Below are 18954 nucleotides of genomic sequence, written 5' to 3' on the forward strand. Positions count from 1 at the left end.
TCTTTAGAATCCAGAAATTGTTCTTGTTACCAAGAAATTATCATTATAATGTTAATTTTATGCATTATATAGCATTATGTACTTTAAATTGATTTTTACATTTGTAAAGTCTCCCCCCCCCCCCTTATTTATCCACTAGAAATTGCTACAGCCCTATAGGCATTGCTTTATCCATCATTAGAAATGGGATAAATTTAATTTTCTAAAAAGGCATACATTGTACTTGTCCAGAGTGCTTTTAATTTTTTTTTTATTATTATTGATTTTTTTTTAACAGAGAGGAAAGAAGAGGGATAGAGAGTTAGAAACATTGTTGAGAGAGAAACATCGATCAGCTGCCTCCTGCACACCCCATACTGGAGATGTGCCCGCAACCATGGTATATGCCCTTGAATGGAATCGAACCTGGGACTCTTCAGTCTGCAGGCCGATGCTCTATCCACTGAGCCAAACCTGTTCTGGCTAATTGTTTTATTTAACTATCAATATCTTTACCAATTGCTAAAATCATAAAACTAAAAATGGAAACATTTTATACATTGTTTTCATTTAACTACTTTATTATACAGGTAAATAAACTAACCAAGAGAAGATAAAATTCAAATCTGTTTGTTTTTGTTTATTGATAATAGTAAATATAGTTTTTGGAGGGATTTTGATCATCATTTAATTTCATTTGGTTCTCGGTATTGGGGTATAGAAATGTTGAAAACTAACCAAGCCCGATTAGGGCAAACATTTGATAATTATTGATTTCAAAGCTGGGTCATAAGTATTTATGTGATGCTTTTATTTATTTGTTTTTAGAGAGGGAAGGAGAGAGAAACAGTGACGTGAGAGAGATACATGAATTGTTTGCCTCTTGCACCCACCCCACCTGGGGCTCAAACATGAAACTATTAGGTAAGTGCCCTGATCTGGAATGGAACCTGCAACCTTCCAGTGCATGGGGCAATGCTCTAACCAATTGAGCCACACAACCAGGTCTGTCATGCTTTTATTTGTTTTAAAGTATATACAGTATTACCTGCCACAGTCAAAATGCAACTATACCAGTTGATACTTAGAGGTTAATCATGGGATAGCAACAAATTCATCAGTAAAAGAGCTAATATATTCTTGAGTTAGTTTTCACTTGATCTGTTGCTCTTCCTTTTTATTTCCCATAGACTTTGATGTTTAGTAAATTTTTTTAAGTTTTTAAAAAATCTTAATCATAAAATCATAATTGATAGCATTATTGTTATCATGTTTACTATGTAGAAAAGTGTACTGGTACATTTTAGAAGCATTTAAACAATAATATTGTCTAAATGCCTCATTTCTTGAACATTCTAGTTAATCAGGCTTATTTTGGTTACTGGATTCTATTGGTAATAAGTCAGATAAGAATCTGGCCCTAGCTGGTTTGGCTCAGTGGATTGGCTCAGTCATTTTTAGGTGACATCAGCCTGTGGACTGATGGGTCCCAGGTTCGATCCCCATTGTAGGGTGTGCAGGAGGCAGCCAATCAATGATTCTCTTCATTGTTTCTCCCTCTCCCTCTCCCTCTGTCCCTTCCTCTCTGAAATCAATTTTTAAAAAAATCAGGATGTAACCCTTATTTTTTGTATTCTTGAAACTTCTTGTTTGAATTTTATATCTAATTTGTCTCTGCTTTTGGAAAAGAAGCCTCATGTTAGGTTAGAAAAGAACTAGTTATGAAAAAATAACTAGTAAGGAAAAGGGAGATGGAATAGATACTTTAAATAAATGTCTTATATACTATGTTAAGAAACAAAACAGATTATATGAACCTAAATTTCTAACTAACCACAAACCTTTACTAAATCAACATCCTTGGGAAAACTAAGAGATATTTATCTCTCTGAGATGGTTTCAGTGTCTGCTGATAGAGGAAATTCTTAAGAAAGAAACTTTTCTGTATATCTCAGTAAACAGCTATTCATAGTGGTAAAAAAAAAAAAAAAAAAATAGAACATTTTCAAAAACTAAGGTAAAACTGTATCAAGGCTAAAGATGTTCCGGATTTAGTCATTTGTTCAAAAAGCAGCTCAGAATCCTGCAGTTTCTCCAGATTAACCTCTATGGACACTAGTCCTATACTGAAAATATGAAAGGTTCAGGACAATCACTGATCTTAATTTTGTCCTCTGAAGTTTTGTTTTTTTTAAGGTAAATCTTTCATATCTACTTTTTAAATTACCAACTGTTTATTTCTCATGATACTAGGAATAAAGTGTGCAAAAGAAAAATATATAGTTAAATTGTAGGGAGTTCAGATATCATTTTTTAGTACTAGAAGGATAAGTAGAATATAGAATGTGGAGTAAAATTGACATACTTTCAGAATAAAAATGTTCTGTTTCCCCAGTACATATTAAAAATATACTTTGTATTGATTTTTAGGTGACATCTTTAAGACATATACGGATATTATAGGATGATGGTTTTAACCACTGTTCAATTGTCCAACAGGGACTACTCAGTAGGAATAGTTTACCAACTCCACAGCTGAGGAGGAGCTCAGGAACTTCGAGTCTGCCCCCTGCTGAACCTCCTTCTTCAAGGTGGGAACGCAATAATGGCAAAAGGCCTCATCAGGAAGTTGGTATTTCAAGGTAAAATCCCCAGAGCCTGTTCAAGAAATCTGAATCTGATACATTCGCTTTGCTTCTGTGAACAAAGTTTGAAATAGTTCTAAAAGCGGAAAGGAACAGTCGACGTACTTATTTAGGTATAGGACAGCATACCTAAGCTATATATATAAAAGCATAACCAACCAGAGCGACCAGAACAACCGGAATGACCAGAATGACTGGTTGCTATAACACACACTGATCACCAGAGAGCAGATGCTCAACGCAGGAGCTGCCCCTTGGTGGTCAGTGCGCTTCCACAGCCAACCTCCCGCAGTTCCTGCCCCGCCGTCAGGCCCTGATCAGCCTGCCACCTGCCCACTGCAGTGGTGGCGCGGAGGCAAGTGAAGTGGGGAAGAGGCCAGGGAACCACATGGTGGCAGGGTGCCAGTGATGGCGATTGTCAGCATCCCGTGTCTGTTCGTTCTGCACCCGGCCTGGCAACCGTCACCTCCTCTCTGGCCTAGCCAAGATCAGCCTGGCTCCGATTAGCCCTATTCGCCAGCCAGGCCTGTGGACCCAACCTGTGCATGAATTTTGTGCAACAGGCCTCTAGTATGACATAATAGAAAGTGATTCTTAAAGAAGAACCTGTTTTATCCCCAAACTTAAGTTGGGACCTGAAAGGAAGTTAGGATCCAGTTAGTACAGGGTGCTGGGAAAGCTTATAAACTGGTAGAGGTGGCCACTCCAGGAGCAGTCACCAGGTCCAATGCATGATACCCAAATAGGGCAACAGTTACTGACGCGTGGGAGGAGGAGCACATTGTCAGATGTTAGGGGTCTTTGAAAGGCACCAGTAACTATGAAACAGAAAATGCCAGGAGCTGAGATCTGAATGTATCCATTTACACTGATAACAAAAGATTCAGTGCTTTGTCTTAAAAGCCAGGAAAGATAGTGATCTCTTGTGATCAGGAAAGACAAGCTCCTATTTTGTCAGTCACCTGGTCATATTAATAAAATTGGTATCTGTGTAAATTTCCTGTTAAACTACCATTCTTACTGAGCATGTGTTTTACTTTTAACTTGAGCTAGGTAGTTACAAATTTAAAACACCAGGTGGCAGAATTGGATCATAGCTATTTGTTAAAATTGGTTCATATTATCATGTGAAATATGACCAAATAATTATAATTTTCCAGATTATTTTGTGATATATTAATTTGAATCTTCTATAATATATTGAAATAGATGGACTCCTTATTTATTGAAAAATATTGTGTGAAATGGTATATTAAACAGGAATGGATTGAGGTTTGAATACAGTATAGGAAAAGGAGCTTTGGGCCAAAGCTTGCTCAGTGTCTGAACAAGCTTTTTTTTTTTTTCTTTTTTCTTTTTTTTCCCCCTAATGGAATCAGGATATGGGGAAGTAAATGATGCTAGAAACTGAAAATATGAAAGATATTTCTTAACCATGGGAAACATCATCTTGAGAATATTGGATTTAAGAAAGAATGATGAAAATGATTCTGGGTTTTTTGTTTGTTTGTTTGTTTGTTTTCATCACACAGATGTAACAGCAATACATTTGCAATTAAAGAATGATAGATATTAAAATAGAAACACAGTCTAAAGAAAACTATCTTTAACTCTGAAAAGTGTTCATATAAAGGTATATGTAGGCAGATTTGATTACTTACTTAACTCCCATAAAAGATTTTAGGATTTGGAGAATAAAGTAATTGGTGACATTATGGAATGTCTACTTTAAAGAGGTAAGGTTAGAAGTAATTTTTTTTTAGTGTGTAGAAGCTGGAGCTTACTTTGAACATAAGATAAGATGGGAAGATTAGAAGCATTTACAGCCATTACTACTTTTAAAATTCAAGTTTCTAGATTAAGTGCTGTACAATATAAATTTTTGTGATGATGGGAATATTTTATATCTCACCAATATGATAGTTCCTAGCTATTGATCACTTGAAATGTATCTAGTATGACTGAGCAATTGGATTTAAATATGAATTTAATTAAAATGTAGAGCTAGCTATATGTGATTACCATATAGGCATTTAGAGCAGTCTTCTTAAACAGAAAAGCTATTATTTTTAAAGTATGGTGATATTTTGTTTAACACAAAAGTAATAGACTTGTGACTCTGGAATCATGAGACATCCATCCTGACTTCAGTAGAATGCTCGAAAGCAGAGATCACATATCTTAGATTTGTGAGTCTTGATTTGAATGCAGCTTTGGATTCTGATCATAGCCTCTCTGTGATCTGTGATGACCCTGACTCGGCTTTCAACATTGTTTCATTATTGAACCTCTTATTCCCTGAAAATGTCTGAAACCAAATTTCTCAGCCCCCCAGGTGCTTTTTTGTTACTCTCATTCTGGTCTTATTTCCTGGCACAATGCTTCCTTCTAGTGGTTGCTTACAAAATTGGCTTACCTAGAACACAGTGTTTGCATCCTGTTTTCTTATTCTGCAGGTATCAGTTATCAACTCTTATCTCCCCCCCCCCCCCCCATTGTTTATTCTCCTGTGTCACTTTACCTACACTATTTCATGCTTTCATTACTCCTTACTTGGGCTATTGAATTTTCCTCCTAATTGGTCTTCCCATTTCTAATATCGTTAACTTCCCAATCCATCTTCTAACCTTCAACCAGAAATCTTCCTTAAACAAAACTTTGATTATAGGTTTTCTAGTCATTACATTCTTGGACGAATGCCTGTAGAATTGTACTCAAATTCCTAGCCTGGGATTCAAAACCCTGTTATTCCCTCAGGACAAAGATGACCACTTCCTTGGAAAAGTTAAATGGATTAAAAGAGTAAAAGAGATAAGTAATCTTGCCATGAATGAGAATAGAAAAATTATTTGGAAAGCTGTCTAGGTTAAAAAATAAATAAATAAATAAATTGTCCCCTGCTCCTACCGGGAGCCAGTACATTCCCATTCGCCGGCCGCTCAGAACCGGCAAGTCCCCCTCTCTGCTGCTCGGAACCAGCACGTCCCCACTACTACCGGGAGCTGGCGGGTCCTGGCTTCTGTCGGGAGCCCCACTCCAGTAGCTACCTCCTCAGCCTCCCTTCCCCTCCTAGCAGGCTTCAAACCACATGACTTACACATGATCTCACTCATTTGTGGATTATAATGAACAATATAAACTGATGAACAAAAACAGATCCAGAGAATGAGAAGCATTGATTAGATGCTCAGATCTCAGAGGGACGGTAGGGGTGGGTAGGGGTGAGGGGGAGAGATCAACCAAAGGACTTGTGTGCATGCACATGGGCCAAACCAATGGACACAGACACCAGGGGGTGAGGGTATGATGGGGGTTGGAGTTGGGGTAGGAAGGAATGGGAGGATAAGGACACATATGTAATACCTTAATCAATAAACATTTAAAAAAAAAGAAATGATTGACTTAATGGATAATCAGCATATTTGTGGAGAAAACAGAAAATGGTGTAAAAAAAACATTAGCATTTCCTCTAAGAAGTTAATAGAAAATCTATCCCTAACCCTGGTTTGCAGAAGCAGAAATCCCTGGGGGTATGAATAGCAATCTGTGTTAGAAGAAGCAATCCGGGTTATACAGATAACCTGCTATATGCTAGTGTTCAGCAATGTAACCCATTTTTGTAAATAAAATTATATTGAAACACAGTCATACTTATTTATTACTGTTTATGGCTGCTTTTAAGCTACAAGGGCAAAGTTGTGTAGCTGCAACAGAGACCTTATGGGCTGCAAAGCCACTATTTGCTAATTGAATTGAAGAGCACGAATAGAAATGAGGAAATTTCCCAGTTTTAAAATTGTTAACCTATTGTCTTCCTTTTTAGTCAAGGAATCTGCCTAAATGGGCCTTTTAGTTCAAACCCACCTACAACCCCGAAGCAAAGGTCAGCATCTATATCGCTAACTCATCATATAGGTCTAAGAAGAGCTGGTAAGTACTCTTTTTTTAAAATTTTTATTTTATTTAAATGCGGGAGGTCTCAAAGTATATGGTAGCGCAAAATTTTTTCATTACACATTAGTGACTAATTTTGAAGACTATTCTATGTGTTGTAAGATAACATAAGCAATTTGAGTTGGCTATTACATCACAATTAGCTCATTCATTCGCACAGTTTTTTTAGTATCTCTATGCCAGGAACTTTATTAGGCACTAGAGATTCAGGGGTGGGGGGTGGGGGTGGGGGATAGGACTATTTAATTGACCTGTATTTTTGCAGGCTCAGACACACATATCCAGAACAAGGGAAAATTCCCAGAAAAAGGTATTCAATAGCCTAAAAATTATGGAGAAAAAAAAGTCTTACCATGAGAGTAGAAAGAATCGGGACTATATCCCCTGCTTTTTCAGATAGAAATTAAGGGAACTTGTTGCTAATAGATCTGATTTGCAAGAAATGTTTAAAGAAGTTTTTTAAAGAGAAGGAAAGTAATATAGGTCAGAAGTTCCAATCTATGGAAAAAGAAAGCATTGTAGAAAAAAAATCAAGGTAAAGTAAAAACTTATTTTTTTTTCTTATATTTGGTCTACAGATAACAAAGGCTGCCCTTGTTTAATTTGTTTAGAATGAGAGTAACAATGTATTCGAATTTGTGTGTTTATATGTATATTTTATGTGTGTGTATACTAGTATATATATGTATATCTTAATGAATGCTTATATATAAGTGAAATGAATGACAGCAATGATACAAGAATGGAAGAATTAGCATTATTTTGTTACTTTAACGTAGTGTTATTTGAAACTGTATTTGAGTTAGTTGTAAATGTATATTGTAATTTCTGGGGCAACCATAAGAAAGTAAAAAACAGAATCTATTTATAATGAGTTCAGGAGCATTACTCAATAAATAATCAGAAACAATAAAACAAACAAAACCAGCAATATAACAAACCTTGAGGGTATAAAGAGTCTGATACCAGAATTGTTAAATGTTCCGTTAAAAAAAAAAAAAAATTATGAAACATGCAAAGAATCAAGAAATTTTTGCCATAAATACAAGTAAAACAGGTAACAAAATAATTCCCTGAGGGGGAAATTGGATTTTGGGCTTAGCAATTACTTTAAATCTATTATTATACATAGGAAATCATACCTGAGGTATTTAAGAAAAGTATGCCAATAATGCCTCACCAAAGAGAACTATCTATTATACAGAAAGCCTGTGTTGGTCACGCCATCACGCCGTAATGACTGACCAGCAGGAGGCTGTGTGCGTGGGATGGATGGGGACTTGACTCTGGGGGATTTGACTGGAGGCTTGGGTGGGTCTCTGGGTCCTGCCTCCTTTGGCAGCTGCAGGACTCTTTCTAGGGACTTGGTGGGACTCTGGGTCTTGGGTCTCGTGCAATTTCACGCACTGGGCCCCTAGTAAATCTATACTAATAAAAGTGTAATGTGCTAATTAGACTGTACATCCTTCCAGATGACCTCCTGGATGAAGTTAGGGCTGGGAGGCAAGCCCAGGTCCTGGGTGCCAGAGGGAAGTTGGTGCTGGCAGCTGGGGAAAGGAAGGCCTACTCTTGCATGAATTTTGTGCATCAGGCCTCTAGTTATAAAATAATAAAATAATTTTAATAACTATAAAATAATTGCCACTTCTACTTAATATTGGATTGGCGATTCTAACCAGGGTAGTTAAGTAAAAAGGAATTAAAGAAGTAAACCTATATTTGCAGATGACAATCATCCTGTCTAATAAAGAGAAAGTATGCTAATTGACCACCATGCCCTCACAAAGTTGGTGGTGCCCACAGCCAATAAGGAGGGAATGTGCCAATTGACTGCCACACCCTCAAAGATGGTGATGCCCACTGCCACAAGATGGAGGCGCCCAGTCCCCTCAGCCCCTCCAGGGTGGCAGGCACTTGGCACAACCAACCCCGCTCCTAGGCAGGTCCATCCATTCCACATGCCTGCCTCCAGAGTCCCCCAATCCCCTCAGTCCCCCAGCCGCCCAGGGCCAGCTCAAGGCATGAGCAACCCTCGGATGTCAGTTGCCCGGCCAATGCTCAAGGCGCAGGCAAGCCTTGGATGGTGGCTGCTCAGCCACCCAGGGCCACCCAAGGCTCAGGTAACCAGGGCCATCTGAGACTTGCACTGCTGGCAGTGGCAGCAGCAGAGGTGATGAGGGCATCGCCTTCCCCTGATCGCTGGGTTGCCTCCCAACCCTGAGGGCTCCCGGACTGTGATAGGGGGCAGGCCAGGCTGAGGGACTCCCCCTCCAGTGCATGAATTTTCATACACTGGGCCTATAGTATATTCATAAAATCCTGAGAAATTCGTTAGCACTTACTACAACCAGTAACAAGTTCATCACTGTGTCAGGATACAAGAACTGTATGTAAAAATCAATTGTATTTCTATTTACTTGCAATAAACAATGCAAAATAGAAATTAATAAAATAAACCCTTACATGGACAACCAATTTTCAACAAGGGTGCCAAGATAAAATCAGTGGGGAAGGAATAGTGTTTTTAAAGCAAATGGTGTTGGAACAACTGGATATACACATGCAAAAGAATGAATTTGGAACTCCATATGTCATTATATTTAAAAATTAACTCAAGACCCATCCTAGACTCAAGTGTAAGAGTTAAACCATAAAATTTGTAGAACACAAAGAAAATCTATGTGGCCGTAGATATTAAGTAAAATGCTCTTAGATAAGACACCAAAAGCACATTCCATAACTGGAAAAAATTGATAATTGGAATTCATTAAAATTAAAAACATCTGTACTTCAGCTGATACCTAAAAAAATTAAAAGACAATGCACAGGATGGGGAAAAAATACTTGCAAATAATATATTTGATAATGGACTGGTATCCAGAATATAGAAAGATGTTTTACAACTCAATAATGAAAAGACTAAAGATCTCATTTAAAAATGGGCAAAAATTCTGAATAGATGTTTCTCCAAAGAAGATATAAAAATGGCCCATAACCACATGAAAAGGTGTTTAGCATCATTAATTAGGGAAATGCAAATCAAAAGCAATGAACTATGACTTCACATCCACTATGATGTCTTTAATTATAAAGACAGACAATAACACGTGTTGATAAAAATGTCCAGAAGTGGAACACTCCTACGTTGCTGATGGTACAGTAAAATGTGACAGCCTTGTATAGCATCGAAAACGCATGAACTGCAGTCACATGCTGCTGCATGGAAATATCTTTTTAAAATGTCAAGTAAGCAAGGCATAGAAGCATTTATATATACTGTCTGCTATGATTTACAAAAATAAAAAAAGGGGGGGCAGAACTCATCTAAATTGTTAAAAGATGTATACACATATGGTATAAATATAAAGGCAAGGAAAACGTACTAAAAAGTCAAAATAATGATTTCCTTTAATGAGAGGGAGGGTGGTTTAGGAAGGGTTTCTGATCTAGAGCCGTGTTTTATGTCTTAACTTGGATGATAAGCATTTCTGTTGAAACTTTTCTGTGTACACATTGTATTTCATAATATATAATGTGTGAAATAAAAATGATGGATCTATATTGTAGGAAATCTTTCTTAAGGGTTGCTAGGTTTTCCTCTACCATTTTCCCTTCTCCTTGAAGCTTTTCTATATCAAATTTTTAGTCTAAGATTATTTATCCATTCGTCTTCTCGCCTATTTGTTTGGACTTTTTTTTTTTTTTTTTAACTCTTGCTGGTATAATTAGAGAAAAGAATGCTGAAAATGTGAGCTTTTTTATCCAGTTAGTAACTAACCATTATGACTTTGACAAGCAAGGCCCTTTCCCTCTCTGGTCTTTAGTTTTTTCTTCTGAAACATTAAACTATTTGACCAGAATATTTATAAAATCCCATTCAGCCGTAATGTCATATAAAATTTATAGGATCCTCTCAATAAAATAATCTTATAGAACAGCAGTGACAGCCCTTTTTAGAGTGTGTTTTTCCTCACAGTGTTAACTGCTAACTAAATTAAGTTCCTTAGGAACACTTTTTTTTTTTGGTTGTATTTTTTTCTTCACATATAAAATGAAGATGCTACTTAACTTACATTGTTATTGTTTAGTAAATAAAATTACATTGTATCTGTCAGGGTTTTCTAGAGAAACAGAACTATTAGGATGCTTGTGTGTGTGTGAACATACATAATATATATTTGTGAATGTATGCATGTATGGAGAGAGGAAATAGGTGCGAGATGGATTTATATTAAGGCATTGTTTTTCTGAGATTGTGAGGGCTATAAAATCGGAAGTTTTTAGTACAGGCTGCCAGCATGGAAATTCTACCAGCGTCCATAGGCAGTCTGACCCTAGCCAGTTTGGCTCAGTAGATTGAGCATCAACCTATGGACCGAATGAATAGTCCTGGGTTCAATTCAGGTCAAGGGCATATACCTCAGTTGCATGCAGGCTACTCCAGGGCCCGGGCTCTGGTGGGGGTGTTTGCAGGAGGCTACCAATTGATGAGTTTCTATCTCTTTTCTCTTCCACTCTCTAAAAATCAATGGGAAAATATCCTTGAGTGAGGATTAAAAACAACAGCAAAAAAAAACAAGGCACTCCGGAGGCAAAAATTCCTTCCTTTTGTGAAGACCCCAGCCTTTTCTCTTAAGGCCTTCAACTAATTGAATGAGGCCAACCCACGTTATGAAGGATAATCTGCCCTACCCAGACTACTAATTTAAATATTAACCACATCAGAAAAATACCTTCACAGCAACATCTAGACTGCTTTTTGACCAAAACAGCTGGGCACCATAGCTTAGCCAAGTTAGCACATAAAATTACCATCTCACACAGTTTCTTAAGTGTTTACCTCTGTGCCTAAAAATATAGGTCCTTAATAACTGTTATTTCTTTCCTCTCTGATTCATATTTTACTTGGGTCTTTATTTCCAAGTAAAATTTTAAATCTGCCTTCTTTCCAGATATACCCATTCTGCCTTAGTTCAAAGCACTCAGCACATTTCTGAAGCGCTTCTTTCCCTTAGTTAGCACATAGCACTTGTTCATTGAATTACAGAGATGGCACCTTTTGCTCCATTGTGAAACCCAGCACATTTTCCAGCATGTACTAGGCTCTCAAGTATTTGTTGAATAAATAAATAAGCTGGGCAGATTTGCATATTTTAAGAGGTATACGCTGTTGTGTTAACATGTAATTTTTATTATATGCTCAACTTGCTTAATGCTATTAAGAAATTGGATTTTTTAAATAAAAATGAATTTTATTATACTGAAAAATATTCAATAAAATGTGGTAAAAAAAAAAATACTCTGCTCATCTAATTCACCTGTAATATGCTATCCTGCCATAGGGTCACTGACAATGACCAATATGATGCATAAATTTCTAGAATGTCTTGAAGATAGAGCTCCATCTACAAGTCAATTTTATCATTTAATTGTAAATACGTTGTTCTCTTTAAAGAAGGAAAATACTCTTTATAAATACATAAATGTAAACAAAATAAACATCATACACAAAAGCATGAGTACTTACCTATCTCTTTCCTCTCTTTTAACTTTCCAAGGTGTTTTACCTAGCCAGAGTCCTGTGAATTCTCCTGGTCATGGACCACCACTGTCTCCTGGCTCTCTAACCAGTCGATCACCTATAGAATTTCCAGATACTGCTGATTTTCTTACTAAGCCAAGTGTTACTTTACACAGATCTCTGGGCAATGTACCCACTTCACCAGATTCTTATCAACTTAGAAATTCTGATAGCAATGTATGTAACAGGTAAGTTTCCCAAACGTTTGTTTGTTTTACAATGTAGGTTACTTAAAATGTAACTAATATTCTAGTTCTATGTAATAACTAGGTGATGAATTAAGACTATATTCTCTTCCTTATTTATCTAGTAGAATATATTCTAAATAAAACTCATTTCAGTGGTATCATTCATTTTCCAATGAAATGACCTCCATCTGAAGTGAAATATAATTGGATTCTATTCATCCGATTATCAGTAAGTGTAAGAGAATTATTTCGTATACACTATTTTAGTGCCTGTTTATAATACCCAGTTTATAGGGTGTTCATTCTCATTTCTGCTTAGATAACTGTTTACTTCAGACATCAATGTTGACTTTCAAAATATGTTACTTTCTTCAGGGTCACACAGATGCCTTCAAGGATAAATCCTTTTAAATTTATAGCGGTTGTATTATTACAGTGTGTTGCATTTGGGACCTTGGTTAAAAATAGAGCAGATTTTCTAATTATACTTAGATTTTAAAATTTTCTCTCATTTTCATATATACATGTTTATATATGCATGTATATTTATATTTTATTCTATAAGCTGTGGACATCAAATACTGAAATATGTTTCAACATCTGAATCAGAGTCTGGTACAGACTGCTGGAATGGGAAATTAGGTGAGTGTTTAACTTTATGAGCAATTTTTACATTACTTTTTAGGATGAATAAATGAATGGGTTTAATTTCAGTTTATCCACCTTTAAAATGAACATTATGGTGTTTTATCTACTTCAGAGAGGAGTTATTAAGAACAAAGTATAAATAATAGATGGAAGTATTTTGAAGAGTAAAAATGGTTGTACAAATGAATATTACCTTAGATGATGGATTTGGCTCATAAATAGCGAAATAAAGTATAATAATGTTGAAATTTATGCTGCACAATGTAAGGCCAAAAGGTTTTTATGGCACAGAAAGGACTTTAAAATTTAATCATATCATTCTGAAATATTTTTATGGCCGAACAAAAAATTACTATGGTGATAAAATTACAGTAGTTTTATAACATTAAACAATTGATGATCAAGCTTCCAATAATAGGTAGTTAACTTGCACAAACATTCCCCCTGAAAGTAGGTAGAAACGCTGTATAAATTATTAACAAAATAAATCTGCTTGAAGCTCCTCAGAAATACCACTAGATCTGGAAGAGGATCGAAGTCCAAAAGGGTGAATCTGGAGTTTGGGGCTACCAAAAGGGTGTTTGCCAGAGGGCCAGGGACTGGTAAAAGGAAAATCCTTTTGGTAGCGTCACCCTAGGAATATAAAAGTACAGAAATAGGTAGGTCCTCTCAGGGATTGTAGGCTCCTAGGAATCTCTTTACATAGTTCTTCATTTTAAAGTGTGCAATTCAGTAGTTTTGGCTCTTACGTTTTAAAGTGCTGTTAGAAAAATAACAACAAAGGCCAATTCTTTAAAAAACAACAACAAAAAACTTTTTCCGCCAAGACCGGTTTGGCTCAATGGATAGAGCGTCGGCTTGGGAACTGAAGGGACCCAGGTTCGATTCCGGTCAAGGGCATGTACCTTGGCTGCGGGCATATCCCCAGTAGGGGGTGTGCAAGAGGCAGCTGATCGATGACTCTCTCTCATCGATGTTTCTAGCTCTCTATCTCTCTCCCTTCCTCTCTGTACAAAATCAATAAAATATATTTTAAAAATAAAAAAAAATAAAAAAAACTTTTTCCAAAAAATAGAAAAGCAAACTTCCCACTCATTCTGTAAGACTGATAGTACCCTGATGCCATAACCACAGGTATCACAAGAAAACTACAGACCAGTATGCCTTATATGTATAAACACAAAAATCCTTAACATAATACTAGCAAACTGAGTCCAACAACATATAAAACCGTCACATCATGACGAAGATGTATTTATCCCAGAAATGCAAGGGCAGTTTAATATTTGAAATCAATTAATATACCACATTAAAAAAAATAGAGAGAGCCAAAACCAGTTTGGCTCAGTGGATAGAGCGTCAGCCTGTGGACTGAAAGGTCCCAGGTTCGATTCCAGTTAAGGGCACATCTCCAGAAGGGGATGTGCAGGAGGCAGCTGGTCGGTGTTTCTCTCTCATCGATGTTTCTAGCTCCCTCTTCCTTCCTCTCAAGATATTAATAAAATATATTAAAAATAAACAAATAAAGAGAAAAAAAAAAACATGATAATCTTAATAGATGCATAAAAAGTATGACAAAATCAAATAGCACTATTTCATGATAAAAACACTCAAAATAGTAATAACAGCATTTGGTTTCCTCCCGCATGTGCTCCAACCGGGGCCGGGGATCAAATCTGCAACCCAGATGCCTTGACCAGGAATCAAACCCAAGACTTTTCAGGGCATAGGCCAACACTCTCTAACCATTGGGCAACAACTGCCAGAGTTCAACATTATATTTTTAAGAATCATACATATTGTTGCATGTGATTGTAGTTCTTTTTCTTTGTAATGTGCAGTTGTCTGCGTACACTAGTTTATGTATTCTACTGTTGATGAGTTTTGGAAACTTTATGTTCAGGTTATTACAAATAGAAGAAATAGGAATATTTTTATACATGTGGATGAATACTATTTAGTTAACAATGCTGCTTCTCTTTTCCATGTGATTTGAGAAAAGGGTATTTTTAATCACATTGTAAAGAAATAAGTCACACTTATGATACTGTATTAATTTTTTTTTACCTACACATTTATGTTCTTTTATAACTTGCTTCAGTGGCAGATTTTCTTTTCCTCTTAATTTTCAATTACAGTTTACATTTAATATATGCTTTGGTTTTTAGATGTGCTTTAATGTTATTTTCAGGTCTAAAATTCAAACAATTTCAGACATTAGAAATTGTTTATATCAAATTTGTAAAAAATGATTTGGGGACTTATTTTTGTTCTCACTTTTATGAAGAATATCCACTCATCTCATTCATCCATGAGTAGATATATCAGGTGAATGTTTGTATTGCACGAGCACAAGATGCATGGGCCAAATAGTCCAGCAAGATAGGATTAATGGGAATTAATGTTTTAATGTCATTCATTTAGATTTAATGCCATAATGGTTCCCTCTATTTATTTTTTCAAATAATTTTTCTGACGAAACTGCCCATGAAGGGGAAGTTTTATTTTTATATATGATTTTTTTTGAAAGGTGATGAAGACAACACCAATTTGACAAAAGAATCACTCAACCTTACAGAAGCTCAACCAGAAGTGGAAACAGAGAACGGAGACGGCAGAAAATTAATTTTGGAAGGTGATAATCACCTAACAGAAGAGGCACAGGATGAACAGCAACCAAATGTAAAACTTATAATTATGTTAAGGTGAAATTATTAGTGCATAGTGTAGTTTTGTGATTTTTGCTCAGAACAATGTTTTTAATATTATGATACTTTGAAATTTTTTTTTTTTTCATCTCAGCAGAACTGGTGAATATATTTTAAGACCACGTTCACATTTTTATTACAGCATAGTAGTGTAGTCCCATTATTGATATCTCCCACTTATCAAATTGTCACAGGTGTTTATGTGGGAAATTAACAGTATACACAAGAGTTAGCACTATTCATGTGTCAGGAATCCGCCAGGTCTCGGACCACATCCCCCATGCATAAGTGGGGGACTATTATACTATGTAGCACTAGAGACACTTTTTATGGAATTATCAAAATGTGTATTTCTATAGTCATACAATATACAATTGGAAATTTTTTACTGAGAGTCACTCTATCACATTAAAGAAAACCTTGGTTAAAAAAGTAACTACTTCTAAACTCATCTCAGAACAACCAAGTGCATTCATTTTACAATGAACTCATTTTATTTAGTTTTATAGTAGATATATTACTTCCCATGTGGATTTTATTATTATTATATATGTTAAGATCTGGGAAACGTGTATAGTCATTAAAAACAATGAAATAATCTATTTATTTAAAATAGCACTTTTTTTGTTCTGAAAGTTCATAATTTTAAGCTTTTTAGGTAAAAACTCATCCATTTTTCTTGGGAAGTTAATAAATGCCACTATAAGGATATAAGTTTCTATTATTCTTGATGCCTATAAATTTTAAAATGAAAATGGAATTGAGATTTCTTTAGTGTTTCAGAAATATTTTTATTTATAAAAGTGAAGAGTAAGAAATGTCCTGATATATAGAAGACATGTTTATATTTATGTGAAGATAGCATTCTATAAAGAGACGAAATAGGAAGTACAGATCGTATTTGAGAGAAACAGTTGTAGAAAACAGAACTGACCACTTTTTAATGCTCAATTTTAAGTGTTCGAATTTAGATATGGATTTAACAATATTTATAAAAGATATATTGGTTTGGATCTCTCCCCGCCCTCATATGTACAGACTGAACAGGAAGCATCACTGGACCCAATTTTAATAGAAGATTATGATTCATTAATAGAAAAGATGAACAACTGGAATTTTCAAATTTTTGAACTTGTAGAAAAAATGGGAGAGAATTCAGGAAGAATCCTCAGTCAGGTTTGTTTAAAATTCCCCACTACTTTTTTATTATGAATTATAAATAAAAAGCAGAATCTAAAAATGCATAATGTTGGTTTATGCAGAAATTCAACATTTTTTATTGAATTGTTATTTTCACAAATGAAGTTTCCAGTAGAAAATTTGAAAACATATATGTAAGTGAAAAGTATTTGTAATAATGGGATTTAATTTTAACTAAAATAATAAAGTTTTACTTTATATTGAATCTAAAGGTTGAAAAAGGAAAACGGTGATTAATGATTAAGTGCTAACCAATGAAAGTTATGCTTCTTTGCAACTTGACGTTACCCCTGATGGGTTCATACAATAGTATCAGATTAACCTTCTAAAAATATCACCCTCATTAACAACAAAATATCTTATTTGTGAAACATAAGAACAGAATAAATTATGTGGAAGGTATATAAGTTCATCTCATTTAAGTCTCTCAAGATAAAAACATGACTTCTTTTAACACCTAGGACTAGAATAGAATTCATATGCCCTTCAGTAAATTATGAATAATGGGAAAATTTTAAACTAGAACATGACATGGTAATCTTTCTTTGGTTTTCATGGGCTTTCAGGTAATGGCTTCCTTTTTCATGTTTTCAAAAGATCTCATTGTAGGAGAATTTTTAAAAAATTATTAACTTAATATTCCTAAATGCAAATCACAAAAACATATACTCAACTACAAGTAGAAATTCTGATTTATTTTAATTGATATTTAGGTTATGTATACCTTATTTCAAGACACTGGTTTATTGGAAATATTTAACATTCCCACTCTACAATTCATGAACTATTTTCGTGCATTAGAAAATGGCTATCGAGACATTCCTTGTAAGTATTAGCATGTCTTATTATTTAAGTTCAATTAATAGTGGTTTTTAAACCCTTTATTATTTTTCCCTTTATTATATTACCCAAACATGTAATTTAAAAGTCACTAAACACTTTTAAATTGCATGTTTGGGTAAGTTTTAAATAGACATTTAAAAAGAAAATCTGTATCCTACTATTTAAAGTTAACTGACTACTGTTAACATTTTGATATTCTTTAAGACTTTTTTCTTATATGTTTATTTTTTATAATGTAAATCATAATATCAATACCTATTTATAGTCTGCTTTCACTTACTACATGATGTACATCTTTGTTAATATTTGAGTGCCTAATATGGACATAGGCAATAGGATGGTGAAGACTTGGATGGGTAGGTATGAGAGTAGAGGGTGAAAGGGTAGGGAAATGGGAGATATCTATAATAGCAATAATAAAAAATATATTTAAAAAAAGAAACAAATCTATTACCTATTACTAAAAAAAAAAAAAAGAAAAGTTTCTGGATCTAACTTTTCTAAATTTCAGTTTTCAAGTTTGTAAATGGGAATAATAGTACTTACTCCATAGGTAGTGAAGATAATCTATATAAATAACGCACACATCAGAATTCATGGAACATAGTAAATGGTCAATAACAAGTGATTATGACTAGAGGCCCAGTGCACGAAATTCGTGCATAGGGGAGAGGGGTGTCCCTCAGCCCGGCCTGCACCCTCTCCAATCTGGGACACCTTGGGGGATGTCCAACTGCCAGTTTAGATCCGATCACAAAGGGATCAGGCCTAAACCAGCAGCCAGACATCCCTCCCAGGACTGCTGGTTCCTAACTGCTCACCTGCATGCCTGCCTAATTGCCCCTAATCTCTTCCCTGCTGGCCTGGTTGATATTTAACTGCTCCCCTGCCAGCCTGATGCCCCCAGCTGCCCTGCCCTTCCTTGCCAGCCTGACTGCCCCTAGCTGCCCTCCCCTGCAGGCCTGTTGGCCCCCAACTGCCCTCCCCTGCCAGCCTGATAGTCTCCAACTACTCTCCACTGATAGCCATCTTGTGGCAGCCATCTTGTGGTGGCCATCTTATGATGATGTCACATGAGGGTATGACACCACCTAGACTTTTATTATGTAGGATAATTGAATCATGCTCTGAAACTTTAACACTTAGTATTGTATCATCTGCCAGTTCTACATAAATACATATTAAATACTGGTTGAAGTGTTGATTTT

General features: G+C 35.5%; 2 protein-coding genes across 6 annotated transcripts in view; one reads left to right on the forward strand and one right to left on the reverse strand.

The window, feature by feature from the left end:
• LOC311627468 (uncharacterized protein) overlaps positions 1-18954 on the reverse strand; it is a 228795-nt gene that overhangs the window by 176967 nt on the left and 32874 nt on the right. The window lies entirely within an intron of this gene.
• PDE3B (phosphodiesterase 3B) overlaps positions 1-18954 on the forward strand; it is a 131382-nt gene that overhangs the window by 84619 nt on the left and 27809 nt on the right. For both annotated transcript variants that reach the window (XM_084893976.1, XM_084893977.1), the window contains 7 exons: positions 2479-2621; positions 6448-6554; positions 12137-12347; positions 12913-12989; positions 15526-15677; positions 16742-16879; positions 17617-17728. In XM_084893976.1, the coding sequence (XP_084750102.1) occupies positions 2479-2621; positions 6448-6554; positions 12137-12347; positions 12913-12989; positions 15526-15677; positions 16742-16879; positions 17617-17728 (940 nt within the window). The remainder of the gene's footprint in view (positions 1-2478; positions 2622-6447; positions 6555-12136; positions 12348-12912; positions 12990-15525; positions 15678-16741; positions 16880-17616; positions 17729-18954) is intronic.

The sequence above is a fragment of the Pipistrellus hanaki genome (genome assembly GCF_964339955.1).
Source record: "Pipistrellus hanaki genome assembly, chromosome: 9".
Lineage (NCBI taxonomy): Eukaryota > Metazoa > Chordata > Mammalia > Chiroptera > Vespertilionidae > Pipistrellus > Pipistrellus hanaki.